At 42.9% G+C, this 25,616-nt stretch overlaps 1 protein-coding gene across 1 annotated transcript; it reads right to left on the bottom strand.

The window, feature by feature from the left end:
* Positions 1 to 916: 916 nt before the first annotated feature.
* On the bottom strand, positions 917 to 24,893 carry LOC144205717 (WW domain-binding protein 1-like). Its single transcript, XM_077730276.1, has 4 exons — positions 24,566 to 24,893; positions 15,272 to 15,374; positions 8,395 to 8,556; positions 917 to 1,433 (listed from the first exon to the last, which is right to left on the bottom strand). The coding sequence occupies exons 1-4, from the start codon at positions 24,626 to 24,628 to the stop codon at positions 1,045 to 1,047; spliced, it is 717 nt and encodes a 238-aa protein (XP_077586402.1). The 5' UTR covers positions 24,629 to 24,893; the 3' UTR covers positions 917 to 1,044.
* Positions 24,894 to 25,616: the final 723 nt, after the last annotated feature.

The following is a 25,616-nucleotide window of genomic DNA, read 5'->3' as shown; positions in this document are numbered from 1 at the left end:
AAAATGACGCACATAAATGTCCTCACAATAGGATAACAAACAACCACTTGCCAACTTGTCTGGGTGTTCCTCTCATATTGGTGAGCAGGCTCCATCACACGTACACCTTGGTCATCTGGGAGGGGCTCGGAGTGGAGCTGCTGCTTCTCCGGATTGAGAGGAGCCAGGTGAGTTGGTTCAAGCATCTGATCAGCACACCCCCTGGGCACCTCCCTAGGGAGGTGTTCCGGGGCACGTTCTACCGGGAGGAGGCCATGGGGACAGCGCTGAGGAGACAGTCTCCCGACTAGCCCTGGAGCGCCTTGGGGTCCTCCCGGAAAAGCTGTATGAAGTGGCCAGGGAGAGGGAAGTCAGGGCTTCCCTGCTGAAGATGCCGCCCGCACAACCCGAGATGAGACTTGTGGGTTGTTGAAATATTGAGCCCTATCATAACTTTAATAATGTATTTTCTGCTCATCTTTCAACAAATGTGGATGTTCTCAAAGTTACTCCCTTATCTTAGTCTATGTACGAATGTGCAGCACAACATTGTTATTGTGATTGTCCACATCCTCGTGACAGATCCCCTCGTCCAACCTTATCCTGACTTCAACTGGTGTCAGCGTCCCTGCTTGTGGTGTATAGTACTACTTTAAATGTGGGTCTTTTTTATTGTTTTCGTTTTTCAGTTTTTCCTGAGGCGCTGTAATTGGCTCACACAAGTTTTTGAATGTTGAATTGTAAATTTGTTGAAATTTAGCTAATCTAGTATAGCATGTAAAGCAAAAATACATGCTGCCTGAAATATGTCAGTCATTTGTTGTTACTGCACCAATAAAAGGCTACATTCAAAGACAAGAATAGCCTCTTTCATTCATACTAAGAAACCGAAATTGCAAAATGTATTGAACAATTAATTGTGATATATCACAAACCATTGTATTATTCCTGGTTTTATTTATCATGGATATATAACAGGCATTATCCATGTAGCACAGTTTAGGACTAACATGTTCACCAATGAAAATGTGGGTCTGGACCCATTGGTATGTGTTCATCTGTATTTTAAGTATGCCGATTATGATTAAAGTTGTTGCTTTGAAATCCCTGAGAACCATAGTGAACACACGTATCCTCAGTTTGTCCCGATCCATCAGGCCGATCCCAAAATTCGTGGCCATCCAAGACTTCAATCCCAGAGTCTCCTGTGTTGTGCCGGTACCTGCCCTGCAACATATCCTTGTTGTTGGAAGCACTTTGATAGTTGAGCTGATGAATCCCTGGTATGGCTGTGTATACGGCATCACTAGGGATGGAGATGGCTACGTGATGACAGGATTCAGCATGTCTTTCTGCGGGTGGTGTTGCCAGGACAGCTGTGTAAGGAGGTGGAGGAGTAGATGGGTGCTCAACAACTTCGTCATAGGCTGGCAACAGGTAGGAGGGTAAGAATCCTAAGGAATGAAAAACAAAGATAATGATTACTCTCAACCAAAAATAAACAAATATCTCCTTTATATCTTTAACCATGGTCTACTAGCCAAAAAGACATTTAGCTGACTGACATCTGGCCGACAGCCAACTCGCCGAAAAACCCTCAGGCCGAACGTAGAATTAGCCAAACAACTATTTGGTCGACCGACTATCTAGCCCAGGGGTGTCAAACTCCCTTTGGTCTGCGGGCCGAATACAGCTTAATTTGAGATCAAGCGGGCCGGACCAATAAACTAATTGCAAAATTACATAAACTAACAACAATAAGCCCACTTTTTTCCTTTGTATTAGTCACTAATAATTAGTGCAAAGAATGAGTAAATTATCAAAATGTTTATTAACAGAATTTTCCTTTTACATTATGAACAATATATTATGAACAAGAGAATAACATAAGAACATAAACAAATGTTAATTCATGTTGTCTGCATGTACTAATACAAGAAGTACAAATTTTAAAGAAAATTCATATTTTTTTTATACAATGCAACTTTCTTCCCCGGGCCGTACCAAACCACCAGGCGGGCCGGATCCGGCCCGCAAGCCGTATGTTTGACACCCCTGGCGTAGACTGTTTTTTTGACAGCCCCAGTCTTTCGTGGTCAGACAGGCAATTTACATTATGAACAACCTTTTACCAGGTCAAGGTGGTCCTAGTTCCGCCGCAGTGTTGCTTTCATGTTGTCTGCACATACTAAAACACTGCGCCCCTAGCGGATAATACAAGAACTATAAATTAAAAAAAAAAATCAGTTTTTTTTCATACAATGCAGCTTTCTTTCCCGGGCCGTACCAAACCACCAGAAGGGTCGGATACTTCCCGCGGGCTGTATGTTTGACACCCGTGATCTAGCCGAAGAACATTTAGCTGACGCGCTCGCCCCGCCCCCGGTCGTGTGTGTGTACAAGTTTTTCAACCTCGGCCCGCGGGCCATATACGGCCCATTACTGATCATAAGTTCATTTAGAATAACAAGTTACAGATAACAACTAAGGAGTTATATCGGTAGATACTGTTATTTACACCAGAATAGAACACATTGAGATTAATCTTTGAATTAAGGTTTTCAGCAAATCATTTCGAATATATATTGTCGAAAATATTGGGAAATTATTTAAATTTAAAATATATTTAACAAGTATATATTTCTGCGTATCTCGAACTCCAAAGAGTTATCAATTAAACAACTACTACAATTTCAAATATGGTGCTGCTGCTTAATGAAAATATAAATATTAATAAACAAAATATTCCTGAATACCCTTGTCATGGGAAGAGTATTCAGGAATATTTTGTATATTTATAATGTGGTAGAATCACGCGGAAAATGGCATTTAATGATTAAATACAGATACTGGAGCGCTTTGGAAGTTTAAACCGAGTCCAGGGTAGAGATTTCCCTGGTAAAAGACAGCCATGGACGTCAATGGCGAAAAACCCAAAATGCACAAAAATGACTTAAAATCCAGCCAAAAACAGAATTAAATGAATAAATACAAATACTGCAGCATAAATAAAAGTACTGGCGATTTTTAGAGACTATAACTGAGCCCAAGGTGCTTGATTTCTCGGAAAAAAGTGCACTTTTAACCCGGTACCGGACCCAATTGCAGTAAATGTATTTATCCATCAGGTGGAAGTGTTCTGCCGATTCAAAACCAGTCCAGAGTGCATACGGGTGTGTATTCAAAACGGGTCCATTCGGTTCTGGTGGGTCATTTTGCACGAGGAATGTGTCTAAAATGTATTCCTGGATTTACTAAAATAAAAATTAATCTCAATGTTTTCTATGCTGGTGTAAATTACAGTAACTACTGTCATATTGTTCTCTAAGACCTCTAGTCTGTATTTTAGTAAGTCCAGGAATCATACTCCATAAAATTTTAGAAACATTCCCACATTTTCTTTTAATAGAGTCAGGGACTCTCCTTAGACAAAGTCAGGGACTTTTGGTCTTGGTGTATTCAGAGATATTGGGTGAATCACAAAGTAGAGATAAATTTTCAGTAATTTAGAAAATAATTGTTGTTTTAACTATTAAGTACGTGATTAATATGGGTCAGAAAGCAACAAAAAGGGTGGGTTTATTGTCAGACTGCAAAATGAAAATTGGAGTTACCGGATGTGAAATATATGCAAATGCATTTTATGGGGAGTTGCCTGTATCTGCCAAGATGGGTGAAAAAACATGGTTTCTGTCCCAATTTAAAAGATATGGAAGGTTTGATGAGCTTGGAAAGGGAATTGTGAAAGGAAAGGGAGAGAAAGGGAAAGAAAGATGAGGAAGTTGAGAAACAGTTGTTGGTGTTGAAAATATGGAAAGAACTGTGTGAATTGTCTACACGACATCGAAAAAAAAGAAGAAAAAGAAGAACGAGCAAAAAGAAGGTCTCATCACCGCCATGAAAATCAGCGCAGAAGAGGAAACCAACGTTCATCGGAGATCGACAACCAGAAAACGCCCAAGCTGCTGAAAGATTGCCCAACTCTCTTCCACCAGCGGCGCCACCCACCGGTCCCATCTACCCTTCCCTCGTAGGATTGGAACGCCCCCCGAATAAGATACCTCCGCCCCGCGCGCTGACGACACCATTTTGTCACCAGGCCAAACCAGATCCGGCAATTCCTACCGACTTCAAAACTCCGGAGAATATTGGAACGGAAAAGGAGCTCCACAGTCCCCAATACAAACGATGGTGACAGAAAAAAAAAGTCGAAATCTTCCTCTTCATAGTTGTGGCGAATCCAAGGTGGGAGGAAAAACAACAATCACCCGCCCTATTGGTCTACCGACCCTGGACCGAGGCCGAATGCCTGGAAGCATGCAAGGGACTCGGAGATGTGGAAGAAAATGCGGCACAATGGCCCAGAAACTTCTGTGAGTTAGTGGCATCCTATCACCTAGATGGAGCTGAAGTGGAGAAAGCCTTAAAGAACTCTCTGAAACATAGATTGGGCAGAGTCAGAGAGAGATTCACAGGACGTGATGCAGGGGGAAACGTATTAGCCTACAACTCCCAAGCCCTAACCGGAGTAATAGAAAAGCTACTTGGAAGAGCAGTGGCAATCTTCCAGAGACCCCGACTACCAAAGAATAAAGACATGTACACAGAAAGAGGGCGAGACTACAAATGATTACTATGCCAGATTAGAAAGATGTGTCAAGTCCAACAGACGCATGATGGATGACGGCGATGAAAATGGCCCATTCTGAGTCCAGTTGAAGCAATGGTTTATCAAAGGAATCCAAGTTCCCATTTCCGGATTCATCAGAAAACACTTTGTAACCTACAAGAATGCCTCATCCGCTGACCTACTCCAATGGGCAAGCCACGTAGAGGGGAACATTCTCTCCAAGAAGGAAAGGGCCCAGGTGACAGCCAGCGCACAAATAATAATTGAGACGCTTCAAGCCACCACCATGTTTGTCGCCAGAGGATATGGACCCCCGAGAAATGCCCCAGGACCCGCAATACGATGAACCACAATGATGCCAGAAGTCCGTCCAAGAGGACTCCCTCGAACCATCTACGAGAGGATGTGAGGACGAGGGAAACAAGGGGGAAGAAAATGTACTTAGATATTAAACTCTCTCTCTCATAGGTATTAAACTCTCTCTCTCTCATGAATATAATTTTGAGAGCTGGATTCAACAGTAAACTCTCTGTCACTGTTACAATCCCGTCGCGTAGTGCGACGCGATCGAGGGGGGGAAGGTGAACCCAAGTAAGGAGTCGCCAAAGCAAATGTAAAAGGGGAGGCAGATATGTTGCTCTTGTTGCTTGGTTTAATTAACGGGGTAAACATAACATAAACAACTTAGCTTGATCACTTACTACAACAGAAAAGAAACATGCAGCGTGGCGTCAATGTGAACGGCATGACAAAGTGGAAACACAGGGAATGAAACCAGACGATCCGACAGCGTTCAACAAAAAACATAATGCTTAAATAGCATACAAAAACCTAATCACCTAATTAGCCACGGCTGATAATAAACATGACATCATGCCAGGAGGGGCAATCAAGCCACTCCTGACAGTCACCATTTGACCAGGGACCAAAAGGTTCGCTGGTTGACGGTGCACAACCTCTACGCACCCCCATGCCGAGATCCGGGACGAAACTCCGAACTGGATCTTACCTGGATCGGGCCGAACACCGACGTGATCATCGGCGGTGACCTTAACCCCCACTCCGGCCTCTGGGACCTGCGGCCAGGCGGGAACTCCTGGGAATCTTTAATGAATCCTTCATATCCGGTTCCTGCCCGCAGGCATGGAGAGAGGCAACCATCCTACCTCTCAGGAAGACTCGCAAACCTGCCAGTGACATCACCTCCTATCGTCCAATCAGCCTGACCTCGTGCGTGGTGAAGACCCTCGAGAGAATCATCCACAACCGGGTGTACTACGAGGCAGAAACCCGAGGTTGGATTTGCAGAGAATAGGCGGGCTTCCGCAAGCTGAGGAGCTGGGAAGACCAGATCCTCCACGTCGCGCAGACCATTAGCGACGGTTTCCAACAGAAAAACCGCCCCGCGGAGTGATGGCCCTGCTGGACTACAGCAAAGCCTACGACCGTGTCTGGAAGAAGGATCTCCTCCTGACGGCGCTGGACGCAGGCATGCCAGTCCAGACTGCCCGGTGGTTAAAGAGTTTCCTCTTCGACCGCCGAGCCAGGGTTCAAATAAACGGGGAGCGGAGAAAGTCTGTTCCAATGCGCCAAGGTCTCCCCCAAGGCTCTGTCCTTGCACCATTCCTCTTCCTGATATACATCAACAACCACCAAAGAGTCATCCCAGCAAATGTCGACATCGCACTTTATGCCTGACGACATTGCCCTGCTGGCACAGAGCACGCGCAAAGAAGACGCTGAGGCGGCGATTCAGAACGCAGTCGGAGCTGTTTGCAAGTGGAGCTGCAAAAAGAAGATGACGTTGAACGCCTCGAAGAGCGAGGTCACAATCTTCTCTTCTGACTCAAAGGAGACTTCCTGGACCCCGTCCGTCACTGTGGGAACAACGAGCCTGCGCTTCAACCCCACCCCCAAATTCCTTGGGGTAAAGCTCGACAGATGCCTGAGTTTCGGGCCACACGTGAAGGCCGTCACCAAGAAAGTGGCTTTCCGAAACCACATCCTTGCCTGTCTGACCACGAAAGACTGGGGCTGTCAAAAAAACAGTCTACGCCAGGGGTGTCAAACTTACGGCTTGCGGGCCGGATCCGGCCCGCCTGGTGGTTTGGTACGGCCCGGGGAAGAAAGTTGCATTGTATAAAAAAAATATGAATTTTCTTTAAAATTTGTACTTCTTGTATTAGTACATGCAGACAACATGAATTAACATTTGTTTATGTTCTTATGTTATTCTCTTGTTCATAATATATTGTTCATAATGTAAAAGGAAAATTCTGTTAATAAACATTTTAATAATTTACTCATTCTTTGCACTAATTATTAGTATTAGTAACTAATACAAAGGGAAAAAATGGGCTTATTGTTAGTTCTATGTAATTTTGCAATGAGTTTACTGGTCCGGCCCGCTTGATCTCAAATTAAGCTGTATTCGGCCCGCAGACCAAAGGGAGTTTGACACCCCTGGTCTACGCTCTGTCCACCTCGCCCTTCAGCGGAGCGTCATGGACTACGCCGCCCCAGCATTGCAGCCCTACCTGTCGCAGTCCCGACTTGACGACCTTGGTCGCGCCCAGAACATTGCCCTGCGCATCGTGACGGGCCAACTGAAGATGACACCAGTCGAGGCGCTGCAGCTAGAAGCGGGCGTGTGCTCTTTCTCCTCGGGAGTAAGAACTGTATATGTATTCATATGTAATATACAGACGGTGCCCTACTTATGAACGAGTTACGTTCCGAGCGCTTGTTCATAAGTTGAATTTGTTCGTAAGTTGATTCAGTGCTTTATTTTGTATTATAATTTATGTTTAAGGCCTATAGAAGTATACTGAAGGTTTATATAAAAGCATTTGTATGTTTGAGGCTTGTATACGTAACCAGCATTGGTTTGTACTGAAAAAAACATTTAATAAAATGGAGAGAATACATACAGTACTGTATACATACATTAGAGAGATGGAGAGAGATTTACTAAGAAACTGGCCGAAAGAAGCTTTCTAATGACGATTGCACAGTTTTCTTCTTTTTTAATCATAAATGATGCGGTAGCACTGTATGGCATCCTCCTATTGATTTGCAACCTTTGTGCAACGTTGAATATTTGGGTCCTGCTGCTCGATCTTTCTGTTTATAAATGGTACTGACGGTCAAACGATTCAAGTTGTATTCCCGTGCAACGCTCACGACTTTCTCACGAGCATCAAGCTTCATTATTATTGCCACTTTAGTTTCAAATGAAATGGCTTGCCTCTTCCTTGCATCTCCTTCACTAGAAGCTCTTCGCTTTTCGCCAACCATATTGAATAATGGATGCACAAGATATTTAATGATAAAAATGAAAAACGTCTTTTGCGCACTGGAGATACGTCCACGCACTTCCGCACTGCAACGAACTGGGCAGAGGAAGGTGGATGCTGGGTGAGCCGAGCTCTCACAGCGCCAGGCGTCGGTATTAGCGGCGGAAAGAAGCACTACTCGGAAAAAGGTGCGCAATACAAAATCGAACTTGCAAACATTTTTTGACATAAACAGAATTTGCAGACATGTTCGTATGTACCTTTGTTCGTAACTTGAATATTCGTAAGTAAAGGAGAGTCTATATGTATTTATATGAAAATAAACCATTGTAATACTATATTACAATAAGCAAGGCACAGATATCCAACTTCGGCATATTTGGGTTCTACAATGATAACTACTTCTGAAGACAAGCCTTTGAATAAAAAATGTTTGACATTCCTGGTCAGTGGCAGTGTAACTAAGACAAAAAAAAAAAAACTACTTACTGAGATAGAGGGGAAGCTGAGAGTTGTTATGAGCTTCTCTGTAGGCAATGAGGTTGATCTCATTCTGTCGGCGCTGCTGCTGGAAGCGCTGTTTTGCGCGCCAGTGTTGACACAAACAACAGCATGTCAGGATGCCAATCAGAGTCCACACCAACCAGAACCCTATAAATTGACCAGAAAATATAACAAGAAAAATAAATAAATGCAAATAACCATGATGTATGGAAAATAAGTGCATTTTTTGTTTTCAATGGGGGTATGGCAGGGGTGGGCAACCATTTTGACTATAAAACACAAAAAACAAATGAGAGTGGACAGAGCTACTGCCACTGGCTTATGTGTGACGGCGCCATCTTGGGGATATAAAAATAGATAGATAAATAAATTGAAAGAAAAATTAAAACAAAAAAACATTATTTGGACAACGACGGCGGGCTGGATTAAAACGCCTTGCGGGCCGGATGTGGCCCGTGGGCTGTAGTTAGCCCATGTCTGGGGTAGGGGGACACAACAACTAAAGACAAAGGGGGTATGGATGATGTCCATAACGAATAACGACAGAGGCGGCGCTACACGACAGAAAAAGAAACAAGTCCAAAGCATAATTGCATTTATTCATGATTACTTTCACGACGGATTCAAGATGGCGGCACGCACAGGTGCAGCGGCACGACTGGTACTGCAACAGTAGGATCATTAAAATTCACTGTTCCCAGCTCTTGGCAGTTCGGTGCAGGCCCTTCTATCTACCAAGGGAGCTAACGATTGTCATTGTAATGGCTGTTTACATCCCACCGGATGCTAACGTTAGCACGGCACTTAGCCTCCTGCTAGCGACTGTAAACAAACAGCAGCTTGACCACCGCGATGGAGTCTTATTTGTCGCCGGTGACTTCAACAAAGCATATTTAAAGACTGTTCTGCCTAAGTTTATTCAGTACATAAAGTCTTTATTGTCGCCGGGGACTTCAACAAGGAACTTAAAGACTGTTGTGTCCCCGGACGTATGGTCCCCGGACGTATGGTCCCCGGACGTATGGTCCCCGGACGTATTGTCCCCGGACGTATGGTCCCCGGACGTATGGTCCCCGGACGTTCGGTCCCCGGACGTTCGGTCCCCGGACGTATGGTCCCCGGACGTTTGGTCCCCGGACGTATGGTCCCCGGACGTTTGGTCGAGCGGACGTTTCGTAGAACGGACGGGTCGTCGACCGGACGTTTGGTCGCAGGGTTTGCTCCCTCTTATGAGTTACAGAGGCAGAGTTTACTGTTGAAAGCGAGCAATCAGGTAATCTCTCACTCTCAAAATTATAATCATGAGAGTTTGTAATTGCATTGACAATGTAAGAGCATTTATATCAAAATATCGCTCGCTACCAGCAGATCCATTGGCATGTGTGTACATGCTATTCAGCGCCGGATTTGCACGCTCGCCCCACCCCCGAATTTGCGCGTATTGGCGTGTCTAGTTTTTCAGACTACGGCCCACGGGCCATGTACGGTTAGACTTTTAAATCCGGCTCGCCGACGTTGTCCAAATTATAAAAATCAATGACCTCATTAATTTCCCTTTACCCTGCAATACCGCTTATAGACTGCTTTTTTTCGTTGAATAATGTTTTTAATGTTGAAAGTAAATTTGAAAATACATTTACACCTTCAATTGTTTCTTTTTTTATATTTCAATCCCCAGGTTTCATTAATTACTTTGTGTGTCCAAATGCTGTCAAATTTTAGTATCCATTCCGGCCCGCAAGTCAAAAAGTTTGCCCACCCCTGGTATAGACAAACTGGCCTCTTTTATACTATTATTGTCCCAAATTAAACACATTATCAACGTGGCCGGTCGAATCGCCAAAAGGCGTTTGGGCGACTGACGTTCGGACGCTCGGACAGCTCGCAGCCCGGAGGTTTGGGCGTCCGGATAGTTTGGCGACCGGAGGTTTGGGTGTCCGGACGTTTGGGCGGCGTTTATTTCGCCGCTGCGGGATTCGCGCGCTCACCCCGTCCCCGGATTGTGTGTGTACAACTTTGTCAACTTCGGCCCGTAAGGATTTTTAACCCGGCCTGCCGCCGGCGTTGTCCAAAGTCCCATGTTTGTTGGACCTGGGAAGTTGTCACAACCCCGACCTCTGTCACATTTTGAATCGGACGATTCCACACGGACAGGACTGCCTAGAACCGCTACACACATATGGTCTGCCTTGTCGCTGTCCCTTTAAGAGTGGCTCATATGCGCTCCCACAGTCCAACTTCGTCCTCTCCTTCATGATTGTTCCATCTTTGCTCAGTTAAAGGGACAGCGACAAGGCAGACCATGTGTGTGTAGCGATTCTGGGGAGTCCTGTCCAGGTGGAATCATAATCGTAATTTCTTATAAACTGTGTGTGTGTGTGTGTGTGTGTGTGTATATATGTGACATGCTAAAGTGTTTAATTTATGATTATAAAAAAATAATGAAAAGATCCAATCGAAACAACCCCACTTTTATTTGTAGAATAAAATAATAAATTAAACACTTTAGCATGTCACATACACACACACAGATTACTCTTTTAATAAAAACTGCCATCTGTGAATTCCCTTTGTACATAATTTTTAAGTTTGTATTGCATTTGTACTTTTTGTACATAATCAGCAGAACTCTCCCATCTGGTGGTCAAATTAATTCATTGCAATTGGGACGGGTACAAGCATTAAAAGTGCATTTTTGCCGGAGAAGTCAACCCCCTGGGCTCGGTTATAGTGTCTAAAAATCCCCAGTATTTTTATTTAATCATTAAATGCTTTTTTTGGCTGGATTTAAACCCATGGCTGTCTTTTCAAATTCATCCTACACATTAATAACAGAAATAGCATCTGCACCTCAGTCAACATGAATCGGACATCATTGATTTTTACTATAATTTGGACAACGCCGGCGGTGGGCCGGATTAAAAATCCTAACGAGCCGTATATGGCCTGCGGGCCGAGGTTGACAAACATGTACGGTACTCGGACGTTTGGTCGCCCGGTCTTTTGGTCGCCCTGGCCTTTTGGTCGCCCGGTCTTGATGTCGCCGGACGATTGGTCTCCAGACGTTTGGTCCCCGGTCTTTTGGTCGCCAGTCAAACGGTGACACAGTTTACTGTTGAAAAAAGCTCTCAAATATATACTCATGATTTTAATATCTAAATATCTAATACAGTGTTCCCTCACTACTTCGTAGTTCAGCCACCGCGGATTCAGAGCTTCATGTTTTTTGGGGGAAAAAAATAAATAAAAAAATACAAATATTACATTGAGACAACATATTTTAGTTTTTTTGTCATAACATGAATTTCACTCTCTCCACTCGTATTCTATATGGTGTACTGTACACAGGGGGGGGGGGATTAAATTAAAATTAAATTAAGCATTTTTGAAGGGGCATCCCTACTTCGCGGAAATTCAGTTATCGCGGGTGGTCCCAGGCCCCATTAACCGCGATAACCGGGGAACACTGTATCAAAATATCAATACGATCACTCATTTAACATACATCTAAACGGTCACACGCGTGCGTCCGAGCCGGCGAAAACTTTCCACACTGCCACAAGTTTCATAAACAATAGCCATGACAGTCGAACCTTGTGATACGACCGCTTCGCCATACGGTATTGTTGTTTTACGGCGAAAATTTTGATCGAATAATTCGCCCGAGATACGATCAAAATTTCGTGATGGGACCAAGCCAGGTGGCCGTGGCACTGTCTTTTTTGCATCTCTTTTGTGTATAAAATATTTCTACGACCACTGGGCGGACTTTGCATTTCCCCCGCGTTGGGGACATTTACAGGTAAACAATATTACTATGGATCGAGTTCTGAAAAGAAAAGGCGTTGACAATGGACACGAAACGTAAAACAATTGAAAAATATGAGTGAGGTACGTGTTACTGGGCTCGCTAGGCAATACGAGAGGAATAAGTCAACCATTTCCGCCATCCTTAAGAAGAACGCATCAAGACATTTGCCTTGATTATCGCCGAGGAAAGTTACATCCCCCAGCAAGAAACCGGTCTTTTTTGGAAAAAGATGCCCAGGCGGACATTCATCGTGGCAGAGGAGAAGGCATTACCGGGACACAAACCCATGAAGGACCGCTTAACGCTAGTGTTGTGTGCTAATGTGAGCGGTGACTGTAAAATTAAGCCGCCACTAGTGTACAATGCGGAGAACACGCGTGCCTCCAAGAGACCTACAAGTGATGTGGCGCGCTAATTCTAAAGCTTGGACTACGCGTATTGTGATGATATTTGTGTGCGTCATTTTAGAAACATTTCGAAGGGGAGGCAAGTTCCTAACAACGCCTGATGCGTTCATTTTGAAGATTCAGGCAAAAGGTCCGGGTGGGGTCAACCGGTAGAATCTAAGGTAAAAAAAAAAGATTAAAACAAAATTAGAATGCAGTTGTGTGTGAAGTTACATTAAAAGTTGAGTGTCTGTATATAGTTATCCAAGTTAATTTAAATGTGTTTGTTCGTTTACGAGTGTGTTGTTGCGGGGGATCCCCCGAACGGCCCCCACTTCCGCCTCCGTGTGTCATTGTGTCTCCCCTACACCAAATACGTCTAATTTTACATCTATTAAACACATTTTATTACTATTAAACCACTCGTTATTTATCCATATATGGCGAATTAGAAGAAATAAAACCTATTTTCCAATCTAATATCCTTTTTTTGGTGTTTTTTCAGAGGGTTGGAACGAATTAATTTGTTTTCAATTCATTTTAATGGGAAACGTCCGCTTGAGTTACGATATGCTTGTCATACGATCACAGTCTCGGAACGGATTACGATTGTAAGTCGAGGTACCACTGTATATCCCTATTTCCTCCAAAGTTAAAATTAATATCATGCCGATTGAGTTTATATATTTGTTCAAATTCCTGCGGACGAGCGACACGATGACGACCATCGATGCAAACCCAGATAAATTTGCAAACAAATTAGAGTACCTGCAAGTCATTGCATACAATTTGTAAGTTTTACTGTTTTTTTCAATAAGAATTCCGATCTATTAATTCCCCTTTTACATAATTTGTACGTTTGTATTTCTAATTTTTGTACTGCTTCAATAAAAACACCATCTGTGAATTTGCTTTGTCTTCTTTTTAATCAATTAATTTTACTTATTGCCTTTTATTTTAATGTCAAAGTTCCGGGCTAAAAGTATACTAAGACATTTACTTGTTTGATAAAAATGACATTTTAACATTGCAAGTTCTCCCAAGGAGAGATAGAAGGTTCATTGGACGCCTAGGACAGTCAATGGCAGCAGCCGGTGTGTTAAATGAGTGCTGATATTGATATTTTGATATTAGATATTTAGATAATAAACTCATGAATATAATTTTGAGAGCTGGTTTCAACAGTACTTGAATATTGAACTCTCATGAATATAATTTTGAGAGCTGGTTTCAACAGTACTTAGATATCAAACTCTCATGAATATAATTTTGAGAGCTGGTTTCAACAGTAATTTGGTGTTAAACTCTCTCGTGAATCAAAAGTAGATATTTAGATATTAAACTCTCTCTCATGAATATATTTTTGAGAGCTGTTTTCAACAGTAAACGCTGTCACCATTTGACTGGCGACCAAAAGACCGGGGACCAAACATCCGGCGACCAAACGTCCGGCCAGGAACCTGTACACACATGATCCGGGGGCGGGCGAGCGCGCGAATCCCGCGGCGACGAAAACGCCGCCGCCCAAACGTTCGGACGCCCAAACCTCCGAACGGCGAACTATCCGGACGCCCAAACCTCCGGGCGGCGAGCTGTCCGGCGCCCAAATGTCAGTCGCACAAACGTTTTTCGGCAAATCGACAGAGTACCCATTATCAATAATCTGCCATTGACGGCCATGGGCGATTAAACTCACTCTCTCTCATGTTTATAATTTTGAGAGCTGGTTTCAACAGTAAACTGTCTTAATTTGACAGCGAGCAAACCTGTTCTACCAAACATCCGTTCTCGCAAACGTCCGTTCAACCACACGTCCGAGGACCATAACGTCTTTCGACCAAACGTCCGTGTACCGTAACAGAAAAAACAAATTTAAATGAACTTGGATTAATATATACAGACACTCTCAAACATACGTTTAATGTAACTTTACACAAAACTGAATTCTAATTTTTATTTACATTTTTTTTATACCTTCTGGACGGGTTAGCTGTTTGCCACGCCTCCACCCTCACATTCGCTATCGATGGGCTGTTTGATGTTGTATTCCCTTAAATATTCCGAAAATGACGCACACAAATGTCCTCACAATAGAATAACGCACGACCACTTGCCAACGAGAAGTAGTCTTGTATTAGCAATCGCTCCGCTGCTCCTAAGAACATCAGGGACATTGGCTCGCAACTCCCTTTTTGTAACATCTCTGGTCGCAACCGCTTTGAATGGTGCCTATGATGATGGCATTACAAGGAGAAAGTTGCGACCAGAGATATTACAAAGAGGAAGTTGCGAGCTAGTGCCCCTGATGTTCCTACGAGCAGCGAACGAGAATTAATATAATACTCCTCGTATTAGCAATCGCTCCGGCATTCGCGCTGAGTGACGGAAAAAAAACACTGAAGAAAGTGCAATGCTCTGCCCAGTGCTTGTAGATATCTGTTATACATGAAAGAGATGCAGCAAAAAAGACAGTGCGCTACAATGATAAACAGCCTCTGATGTCTTGGCCACCTGGCTTTCCTGCATCTTGAAAATGTTCTCGTATCTAGAGATAATTATTTGCTCGAAATGTTCCTCGTATCTCAAGCTGCTCGTATGTAGCGGTACCACTGTAAATATTTCAATCACATATTGTTTGAGTTACTCAAGAAAAAAAGTTACTTACACCATAATTCGTAGTAGTAGCTGCAGCACTGTGTTTCTCCACAGCAGTGACCAGATGCACATGTATAGCTCTGGTTGGTAAAGCCTAAGCACACCAACTTCTCCTGTGAATACAAAAGAAAAATAATTTTGTGTTGTGACTGTTGGTGAGATTTGATCTGATGTCATGTCAAAGTTGTCCAGATGTTCCATCACTTTTGAAACAAATGTTTGACTTCAATCAATAATGCAAGTTCCAAAGAGGAGGGTGACATCGAACCCACGCAGCAAGAGACTTGTTTCCATTCAGTTTCAAGGTGCGGACCTTTCGCGTGTCAGGCGTACAATATAACCATTAGTCTATTGAGCTTTAGATTTTCTTGTTGTTAATTCAAAATATTAGGATGCTCAGATTGAAAAATATTAGGATTTTCGCACATATGATTAAAGTTCAGTCCACTCAATAACTTCTCAATTGCAGACTGTGTATTCTTCTATTTGACTCAATTTGATTTCTTCCATGTTCAAACCGTATACAAAACATGTTTTTGGATTGTGAGAGAAAACTGGAGTATCCGGGGAAAACCCCACGCAAGATCCATACAGGCTGGGTCGAAGACAGGATTGATCCCACTCAGAACTGTGATACCCGGGGGCTTGTGATTTAAAAAACACATTGAATTGGATTTTTTTTCAATTACGTTTTTTTTCATAAAAATGTCAAAACCCATGCTGAAACTCCCATATGGAAGCAACTCTGCTGTCCTTTGCTTGCTACTAGGACTCAGCACTATTTTTTGTAAATAGGGGTGACCAAGCACCCGGACGTCGACGGACACTTGGTGCCCGGGCGTTTGGTTGAACGGATGTTTGGGCAGAAATACCAGCCACTGTGTGTGAAAAGCTTGTGAAGAGTTACAGAAATACTTATTTTCCACCATGATTTGAAAATAAATTCTTGAAACCCAAATCCAACAATGTGATTTTTTGTTTTTTTTTTCCACATTCTGTCTCTCATGGTTGAGGGTTACCCATGTTGACAATTGCAGGCCAGATCGAGGGAGATTATCAGTGGTTTTGTATGTCTTCCATTTTCTAATAATTTCTCCCACAATTGATTTTCTTTACACCAAGCATTTTACCTATTGCAGATTCCGATATTGTGTTAAAACAGAGGCTATTATTACAGGTAACGAATGTAGACCTCAATAGAAGTTGGCACTCGGACGATTCACCGAAAGACGTATCGCCGAAAAAATTTTAAGTGTTTGATTTATTATTTTATTACACATATAAAAGTAGGGATGTTTCTCATTGTCGTTTTTTGTGCCGAGGTTGAAAAAAATATACACACATGATTCGGGGACGGGGCGAACGCGCGAATCCCGTTTCGGCAAAACGTCCATTCGATGAACTGTCCGTCGGTGAAACGTCCGTCGGCGAAACATCTTTCGGCGAATCGTCCAGTCCCGTTAGAAGTTAGACCTCTTCGACAGCCAGGAATCTTGCTTGTTTGTAGTTGACCGAATACTTATATTCCACCCTAATTTGGAAAAAAAATCTTTACAAATAAAACTGTGATTTTCAGTTTTTTTTCCACATTCTGTCTCCCGTGGTTGAGGTTTACAGGCCTCTCTAATCTTTTCAAGTAGGATAATTTGCACAATTGGTGGTTGACTAAATACTTATTTGCCCCACTGTAGCGTCTGCTCCCTAAAACGCCGGTGTCAGATTCTGGTCCGCGTAGCCGGCAGTAAGTTGGATTCTTTTCCAGTGGGGGGGTTGGACTCTGCCCTTTGTCACGATTCTGTTAATACCCTTTTTGGACAGAATAAATAAGTACAGCCCTGGTGTGAACAGGGTCCGGTTTTATGGCCTCAGTATTGCATCCCTGCTTTTTCCAGTCCGTTTTCCATATCTCCCTCCACCAACAAACCTGAATCAAATAATTTGGATCGATTTCAAGCTTCTGGACAGCTTTCTGACGAGTTGATCATTTGATCCCGGTTTGGTAGAGAAGGGAGATATAGGATACAGACTGAATAGGGGCTCTCGAGCCACCTCTGCTCTACAGTAATACCTTGACATACGAGTGTCCCAACGAACGAGAAATTTGAGATACAAGAAAAATCCTGAGCAAATTTGTGCCTTGAGATATGAGAACAATTTGAAATGCGAGCATACGACATGGTTCCCGATGCAGCCGTCCGGGTGGTCGAGTATGCGAGAGGCTGCTTATGTGAACAGCATCGCTGTCTTTCTCGCTGCATCTCCCTCGTCTAAATATATCTACAACCAGCGATCATACTTTTTGTATTTTTTACGTTTTTTGTGTGTGCCCAAATCACTGGAGAACTAAGGTAAAAACAATGGGTACAAAGCAAGCCGGTGCAATGAAGAGTAGTGAGAAGAAAGTGCATATGATGACATTCAATATTCAACACAAAATACAGTTATACCTGCACTTACGAATACCTCTTGGTACGAAAATCCAGGTCACAAAAAGTTTTTATATGCAAATGAGTACCTCGAGATAAGAAAAAGATCCAAGTTACGAAATCCCCCAAAAAAGCAATTCCTTATCCGTTACTTTAATTTTGAAAATATTGTTGCGGATGCAACTCTCACTTTAGAACCTTGCTACATTCTAGTGGGCTCTTATTAACTGTCTCACAACAAGCACCTCCCATGTTTCAAGATTATTTCTTACATACTTGTCAACCTCAGCTAAATGTTCCCCTTATTAATGATTTCAATTCCCTTAAGTGAGAAAAATTGTACAAATTAAACGCAGTACATATTTACAAAAACAAACAAGGAAACATTCATTCATTCATTTTTTGACCTGCTTTATCCTCACTATAAAAGTCTGACATTTACTACAAATGCACGGCGTTCTGACACAACTGGTCAAAGGAGAATGCTCTTGTAAATATCATGCCGTCCACCTCGGCTAAATGCTTCCCTTATTAATGATTGCAATTCCCCTTGTTAAACGATTACAAAACATAGAAATGCAACGCAGTGTTTATTTATACATAGGGAACATATTTACTCAAACAGGGCACACGTAAAAGTAAAAAAATGTAGAAATGCAACATGGCATAGATTTACATGCATAGGGAACATATTAACTCACATAGGGCACACGTAAAGGTCTCAAATGTACAACAAAGTGGACGGCTTTTTGACGCCACCGGGTTATAGGGGAAATGTGCTTGCGCATATCATGCTTCAACACGGATATATTTTGAATGCTTGTTATTCATTTCAAGACATTAAGAAATAGTTTTTTTAAATGTTCTCTCATTTTTCTGTTTCTCACATCTTTCATACAAAATTGGGAAACTGACCAATTTTAAAGGGTTTAATTGGTAGTCGTGTGAGGACCGTGGAACAAATTAGAGAATTTACGTAAAAAGTATACACCTCTACTCTAAAAAAATCAAGTTACAAAAAGAGTTCTGGAACCGATCACTAATTTCGTAAATAATCTAAGTTCATTTACCGTAAAACCCCTATTTTCAACCGTTCATGCCGTTCTATTTTTCAAACTTTCTCCCATAGGGCCATTCAATTAGAGCAGGGGTGGCCAACCCGCGGCTCCCGAGCCGCATGCGGCTCTTTGCCCGGTTTCATGCGGCTCTTACGTCCATATCAAAGTTTGTATTTGTGTTTTATTTTTATTTGCGTGTGCGCTTCGCTTGAGTTCAATACGGTATTTTCGTCCAATGCGCATGTGCTTGGGATGAAAATACCTCAAAGTTTACCAGTAGGAGCAAGGTCATTTGAGTAAACGTTTTTAACAGAGTGGGAGAGCTCCCGTGAACCAGAAGCGACAATGAACGGCGTCGCGCACACAAAAAGTATCCCAAAGATCGAGCGTCGGCTGAAAAAGCCACACCCCCTGCGAGGCAGACCAAGGCGAGAGTGCTCAGCCGGGAGCAGCCAATAGGAGAGCGAGGTGTACACCCACGTGGTGGGCGCGCTAGTTAAAAGCCATTCATAATAAATGACAGCTCACAAGGAGTGAATGTTGCGCAAAAATAGGGTCTGATTTTATGACAGAAGTCCCACTAAGTAACATGCATAGTAAAAGAAAAACGCTATTGTAAATTATTATATTTTTGTTTGTGGACTTGGTTGAACTGGGAGTTTGTCTGTGTGAGACAGTGCACACAATGTTCATTGTTGATAATGACTGGCCTGTGCTGTTAGTACTGTAGGAGTCAATTTATGTCATTACTATGCTGGTGTGTGACATTTACAATAAATCTGGCTGAGCAAAGGTATGTGTGTGATGTGGCTCTTTGCGGTAACACAGTAAAAAATGTGGCTCTTTGCGGTAACACAGTAAAAAATGTGGCTCTTGGTCTCTGACTGGTTGGCCACCCCTGAATTAGAGGGTGCCACTCTATTTTTCGACTAGGTGATCAGAATTTTGCGAAGATGCAGTATTTTTTTTTGTTAATTTGTAAAAAGGCACAAATACAAGACAGTTAATGGTAAGTAATTACAAATTCATTGGTGAAAATCAAGTGACACGTCGCTGTCGTAGTGGTCCTCATCATTCACATCACCTTATGCATCTGCATCGCGTGTCTGAGTGGGTTCACGTTCATCGTCGCGAGCATTGGCTCGCGCTTGCTGGAGATGTTGCAAACCAGTCTAAAACGGGCCATCTGACCTGAAACAATGGATCTGGCAATCCTTCGAGCCGTGGAGAGCGTTAGTCAGTCCGCATCCCTTGAACGAATTGATGATTGGATCCCTCAGCAGATGATCACAAGCAATCCATTTCAAATACACTTCCATTGTTGGTGCTCGAATTTTACCATATTTGGTGTATGTAGCTCTCCTCGCCGTGCAACATCCAGTTCTCTGAGAACTGTCGGACTTTGGCCTTGAATGGGGCGTTCCCGTAGTCCTCGGGGGCCTGAATAAATTTGGTGCAGCCTCTTGGAATCAGGGCCACATCAATATGGAGCTTTTTCAATTGGTTCTTGGTGGCATTGCTATGTGACAACAGTATAAATGCCAGGCAAGAAGGCGTTTGCTATTTGACCATCTTTTCAGGTTGAGAAAAACCTCAATTTCACCAGCATGCCGCTCTATTTTTCAAACTTTCCCCCGTAGTGACATTCAATTAGAGGGTGCCGTTCTATTTTTCAATTCTTCCACCAAGGTGCCGTTTTATTAGAGGTGCAGATCAAATAGAGGATTTACGGTAAGTTAAATTTAAAGTTTGTTATGTTATGAGCATGTTACCATCCATCAAGTCTCCCCCCTGAGATTTCTATCATTCTCTCGTCCGCTACTGTATGTAGTGAATAATGTATGATTTTAGTATTGATGATCATAACCACTAGATAGGTAATTGTTTCTGTGTGAGTAGGTTGGGTGTGCTGGAACAAATAAAAATGTTTTTCCATTGAAATATCCTGCTGTGGTGATTTTTCAGAGGGTGGGAATGGATTCATTTGCATTTCGTTATTTTCTATCGCAGTGGAGACTACGTCTACCAGCTGGCCCAGAATCGCCTAGGGAACCTCTGGAAGAGCTGGACGATGTGGCTTAGGGAAGGGAAGTCTATCCTTCCCTGCTCAAGTTGCTGCCCCCTGTGACCTGACTTTAGATAAGCGGAGGGAAGTGAGATGAAATGCTCTAATGGATAGAAAGCTATTACATGCAGATTTTAGATTACGTTGTATAATGACCGACTTTTCAGGGGTCTCCTGACAGCCAAACATTCGATCCTTATGATAGATCTACTCTATGTTAAGTCAAGTTCAACCTGGTCAGAAAATCAGTTAAGTACATTAGGCAGTTTGGGTTCCATTCTAATAAGGTAACCTGTGCTACTCCAATGAATATACTCTCATCCTTCACCACTCCATGGCTTCACTCTATCGCACTATTTTATATTAAGTATTCAATTAAAAATTATTCATAAAAATTTCAAAAATCACACAAGTAGCAAGTGGAATACACCTACCTGTCCTCCGCTTGCTACTTGGTAGAAGACAGGGGACCGTCACTCAACTCAGCTCCGAAGAAGAAAAATGGCAGGCACCGACCGGGCAGAGGCCATCGCTCTTATCCAAAAATAGAGCTCTCTGGGCGGACTGGACAGCCGGGAGACTCATTGGGATGAATTTCTTTCAGAAATTTGATCCAAGGACAACCTTAGAGTGGACGCTGTCGCCCGGAAAATAGAGCACTCTGAGTGGGCCGGACAGCCGGGAGCGTCGGGGTAGCGGAGCAGAAGGTGAAGTTTTCCAGAAATGTTTCAAAGTGCAAGCTCCAGCCGACGTTACGGCAGATGACATGGCCCTTTTCCGAAAATAGAGCTCTCTGTGCACGTAAAATGGCTGGACACCACTGAGGAGCAAAGTGGAAGTTGGGTTTCCCTCTTAAGCGCAGGGACCAGGCAGACGCCGTCGCTATTGTCCAAAAATAGAACTCTCTGGGAGAGAAGTGGAATTAAATTTCCCCAAAAATGTCTCATCTCATTTTCTGAAGTGCTTTATCCTCATTAGGGTCGCGGGGGTGCTGGAGCCTATTCCAGCTGTCAGACGCAGGGGGACACCCTGAATCGATGGCCAGCCGATCGCAGGGCACAGGGAGACGGACAACCACGCACACTAACACCTATACCTAGGGGCAGATCAGTGTCCATTCAGCCTGCCATGCATGTTTTTGGAATGTGGGAGGAAACTCGGAGGAAACCCATGGAGGCCCGGGGAGAACATGCAAACTCCCCGCAGGTGGACGTGACCTGGATTTGAACCCAGGATCCCAGAGCTGTGAGGGCGACACGGTAACCACTCCCCCCTCCGGTCCGCCCTCCCCTAAAATTATGATGGCAATAAAGATGATGAACGTGGTGTTAATACTTTGAGAAATCGGCAAGAGCTTTTCAATGTGGTTCACAGGTTGAAACAAAGTGTCCCCGAGATTGATGCCAGCATGGCCATCGAATATGGCAATCGTCTGGACAGTGTCATGTCCTTGTAAAAAAAAAAAAAAAACTATATTTGTACAAAAAAGAAACAGCAGTCACAACTCCCTATCTCCAAGTTCCTTTTGCGCCAAAAACCTCTCGGACAAGCTCCTCCTGCTGAGCAAATGACACTTCACCTGACTTTCACGTCACCTTAATTGTACTGCACAAGTTTCTGTGTCAACATTGGGATTAAGATCCAGCAGAGGAAAGTTATTGTCAGAGATAAGTAGAGTACTTCTTTACACATTTATATATTTGTGTACACTACGCATTTATAAAAGTGTGTGCACTACGCATTTAAATATTTGTGTACACTACGCATTTATATATGTGTGTGCACTACGCATTTAAATATTTGTGTACACTACGCATTTATATTTTTGTTGTCACTACACTTCTTGGTATTGTATGGACGCAGAAATATGCATGTATGGTAGAAACAATAAGGGTTAGTCCTACTTCGCTGTTTATCGTGGCCATGTCTGGTCTTCATTATCCGAGCAATTCGAGGAATACTGTATACACGTCAGAATGCTGTTCTTCATCTCACTTCCTCCTGCCCTTGAGTGATTTATTAATACATTCGTACCTTTACTAACAAAATTAATTGGTTCAGAACGTTTTTCTTAAATTGTAAATATCGTGTGAGGTGCCCAGGCAGTATGAGTGGTTATCACGTTGGCCTCGCAGCTCTGGGGTCCTTGGTTCAAATCCAGGTTGGTCAATCTGTGTGGAGTTTGTACGTTCTCCCCAAGCAGTGTGGGTTTTTTCTGGGTACTCTGGTTTCCTCCCACATTCCAAAAAACATGCAAGGTAGACTGATTGGACACTCTAAATTGCCCCAACCAGTGAGTGTGAATGATTGTTCTTTTCCTTGTACCCTGCGATCGGCTGGCCACCGATACAGGGTGTATCAGTGGCCCCCGCTTCTGGCCCAAAGTCAGCTGCGATAGGCTCTGGCACGCCCCCACAACCCTTGTGAGGATAAGTGGTTCAGAAATTTAATGAATGAAAAAATCGTAAATAGAGCAGTACTATATATGTAAATTCTCCAATGCGTTACAGTCTTCACACAACCACCAACTAAACCCTTTAAAATTATACGGTGTCCCAATTTTGCATGAAAGATGTGGGAAACACAAAAATGAGAGAAAATAATGTATTAATATCTTAAAATGATTAAAAAGCATACAAAATGTCTATGTATTGAAACGCAGATGAACAAGAGGAAAACAGGAGGCATATGAACTTACATCTCATAAACATAAAATTAAGAATTGAAACAACAACAATAGTGGGCCGGTGGAACGAGTGATTAGCGTGTCAGCTTAACAACTCTGGGATCCTGGGTTCAAATCCAGGTCATGTCCAGTCCTTGGTTCAAACCCAGGTCATGTCCAACTGTGGAGTTTGCATGATCTCCCCTGCGTGGGATTTCTCCGGGCATTCCAGGTACTTTCCTCCCACATTCAAAAACATGCATGGTAGGCTGATTGGACACTCTAAATTGCCCTTAGATATGGGTGAGTGTGCATGGTTGTCCGTCTCCCTGTACCCAGCGATCAGTTGACCACCGATTCAGGGTGTCCCCCGCCTCTGGCCCGGCCGGACGGAGACAGCTGGGATAGGCCCCAGCATCCCCCACGACCCTAATTAGGATAAAGCGCTTCAGAAAATGAAATGTGATGAGAACATTAATTCATTCAGAACTTGAATGTTGTTTTCATATCTTGGGGCACTCATTCGTATATTACAAGCTTTTGGTTTTGTAACCTGAAAATGTTGTACTGAAGAGCATTTCTTAAGTAGATGTGTGGTTGTATAGTTAAAATTTTTAGAAATATAATTCAGATATAAAATCTATTTGAACTCAGTGGATAGCGTGAAGTGATCATGTTTTAATGCCATTAATGGCCATCTAATCCATTCTGACCAGGAGGAGCTGGCATTTAAAATCAGTTACATCAAAAAAAATGTTGTTTATCTGTGGCCATAGTTTGTGTTGAAAATGGCAATTTACCAGTTATGTGTTTTCAAACGTAAAAAGTTATTTGTTAATGCATATCTGGTACGTCAATAGCAGGTAATGAGTTGAAACGAGATGATTGCTAAATATTTATTGCAATGAAAACGCAACATGCTGTCGAGTTAGTTTTGACGAGATTTCACTTATATCAATGAATATTAAATATAAGTTGGGTAGAAATACACCTTGAACAAATTTGTAGTTGGAGGGTGATAAAAAATGTAATAAGACATTAGGAGCAATTGGCTATGGGACTAACGTTAGCATTAACCTTTCCACGTTACCTCTGCCACCGTGGCCTCGGTCACAAGACTTTCTTGTCCAACGGTGTACTCAAACATTCCCATTGCTTTCAAGTACAATGATGAGGGATCTCTCTAGGACCATACGCAGCCAACACTTCACATTGTTGAAAATCCACAACATCTGCAAGGGTAGCCACCCTAACAAAACAACCAAACCAAAACAAGTTGGGCTAAACTTCCAGAGTAAGTCGCTTCGTCTTCCTACGATTGGTCGGACCAAAAACAGTGTCGTCTTCTATGCAGTCATTGGCCGTCCGAGATACATTACGCAGGGTTGTCACGATTCTACGTCATCGGGTACTATGCAGGATAGAGACATTTATTCGTTGTGAATTTAGATGTTTTATGTTGACGTTAAAATGTACAATAAATGAAACCCTTCAGGGACGTCACGCAATCGCAAGAGTGGGCAAGTTTTTTTTAAAATTCTTATCAGGCAAATACTATTATTGGTTGTTTCAAAAAACGTATTAAAAGTATTAGCAATCACATATTCATTTACTGTTTAAACCTATCCTCAGATGGGACAAGGGTCGGGGGGGGGGGGGGGGGGTTCGGGGGGGGGGGGGGGGGGGGGGGTTCCGTATGTGTTCAGTGGCGGTCCGTGGCATTTTCTCGTAGCGCCTTCAACCAATCAATCCAACCCTCAAAAACTATTTTATGGCTATAAAACCCCCACTACAGTCACAGCTGCGACACATAAAAATAATTGATAAATCAATGCACAAAAGGGGGTAAAATCCACTTCCTAGAAGCATTTAATGATTGAATACAAATACTGGAGCTTTTCAGCTATTACAACCAGGCCAGGGGGGTGATTTTCCCGGGGAAAGACAGCAATGAACGTCAATGGCGAAACAGCCTAAAATGCACTAAAATTGGGTAAAATCCACTTCCTAGCAGCATTTAGTGATTAAATACAAAAAACTGGAGCTTTTCAGATATCAGAACCGGGCCGACAATTGAAATTTTATTCAGGAATGTAGCCAAATTTTTCACACCAAAAATCCTTTTTAACTGTACACAATAT

The sequence above is a fragment of the Stigmatopora nigra genome, chromosome 12 (assembly GCF_051989575.1).
Source record: "Stigmatopora nigra isolate UIUO_SnigA chromosome 12, RoL_Snig_1.1, whole genome shotgun sequence".
Classification (NCBI taxonomy): Eukaryota; Metazoa; Chordata; class Actinopteri; order Syngnathiformes; family Syngnathidae; genus Stigmatopora; species Stigmatopora nigra.
This window is presented reverse-complemented; position numbering and strand designations above follow the sequence as displayed.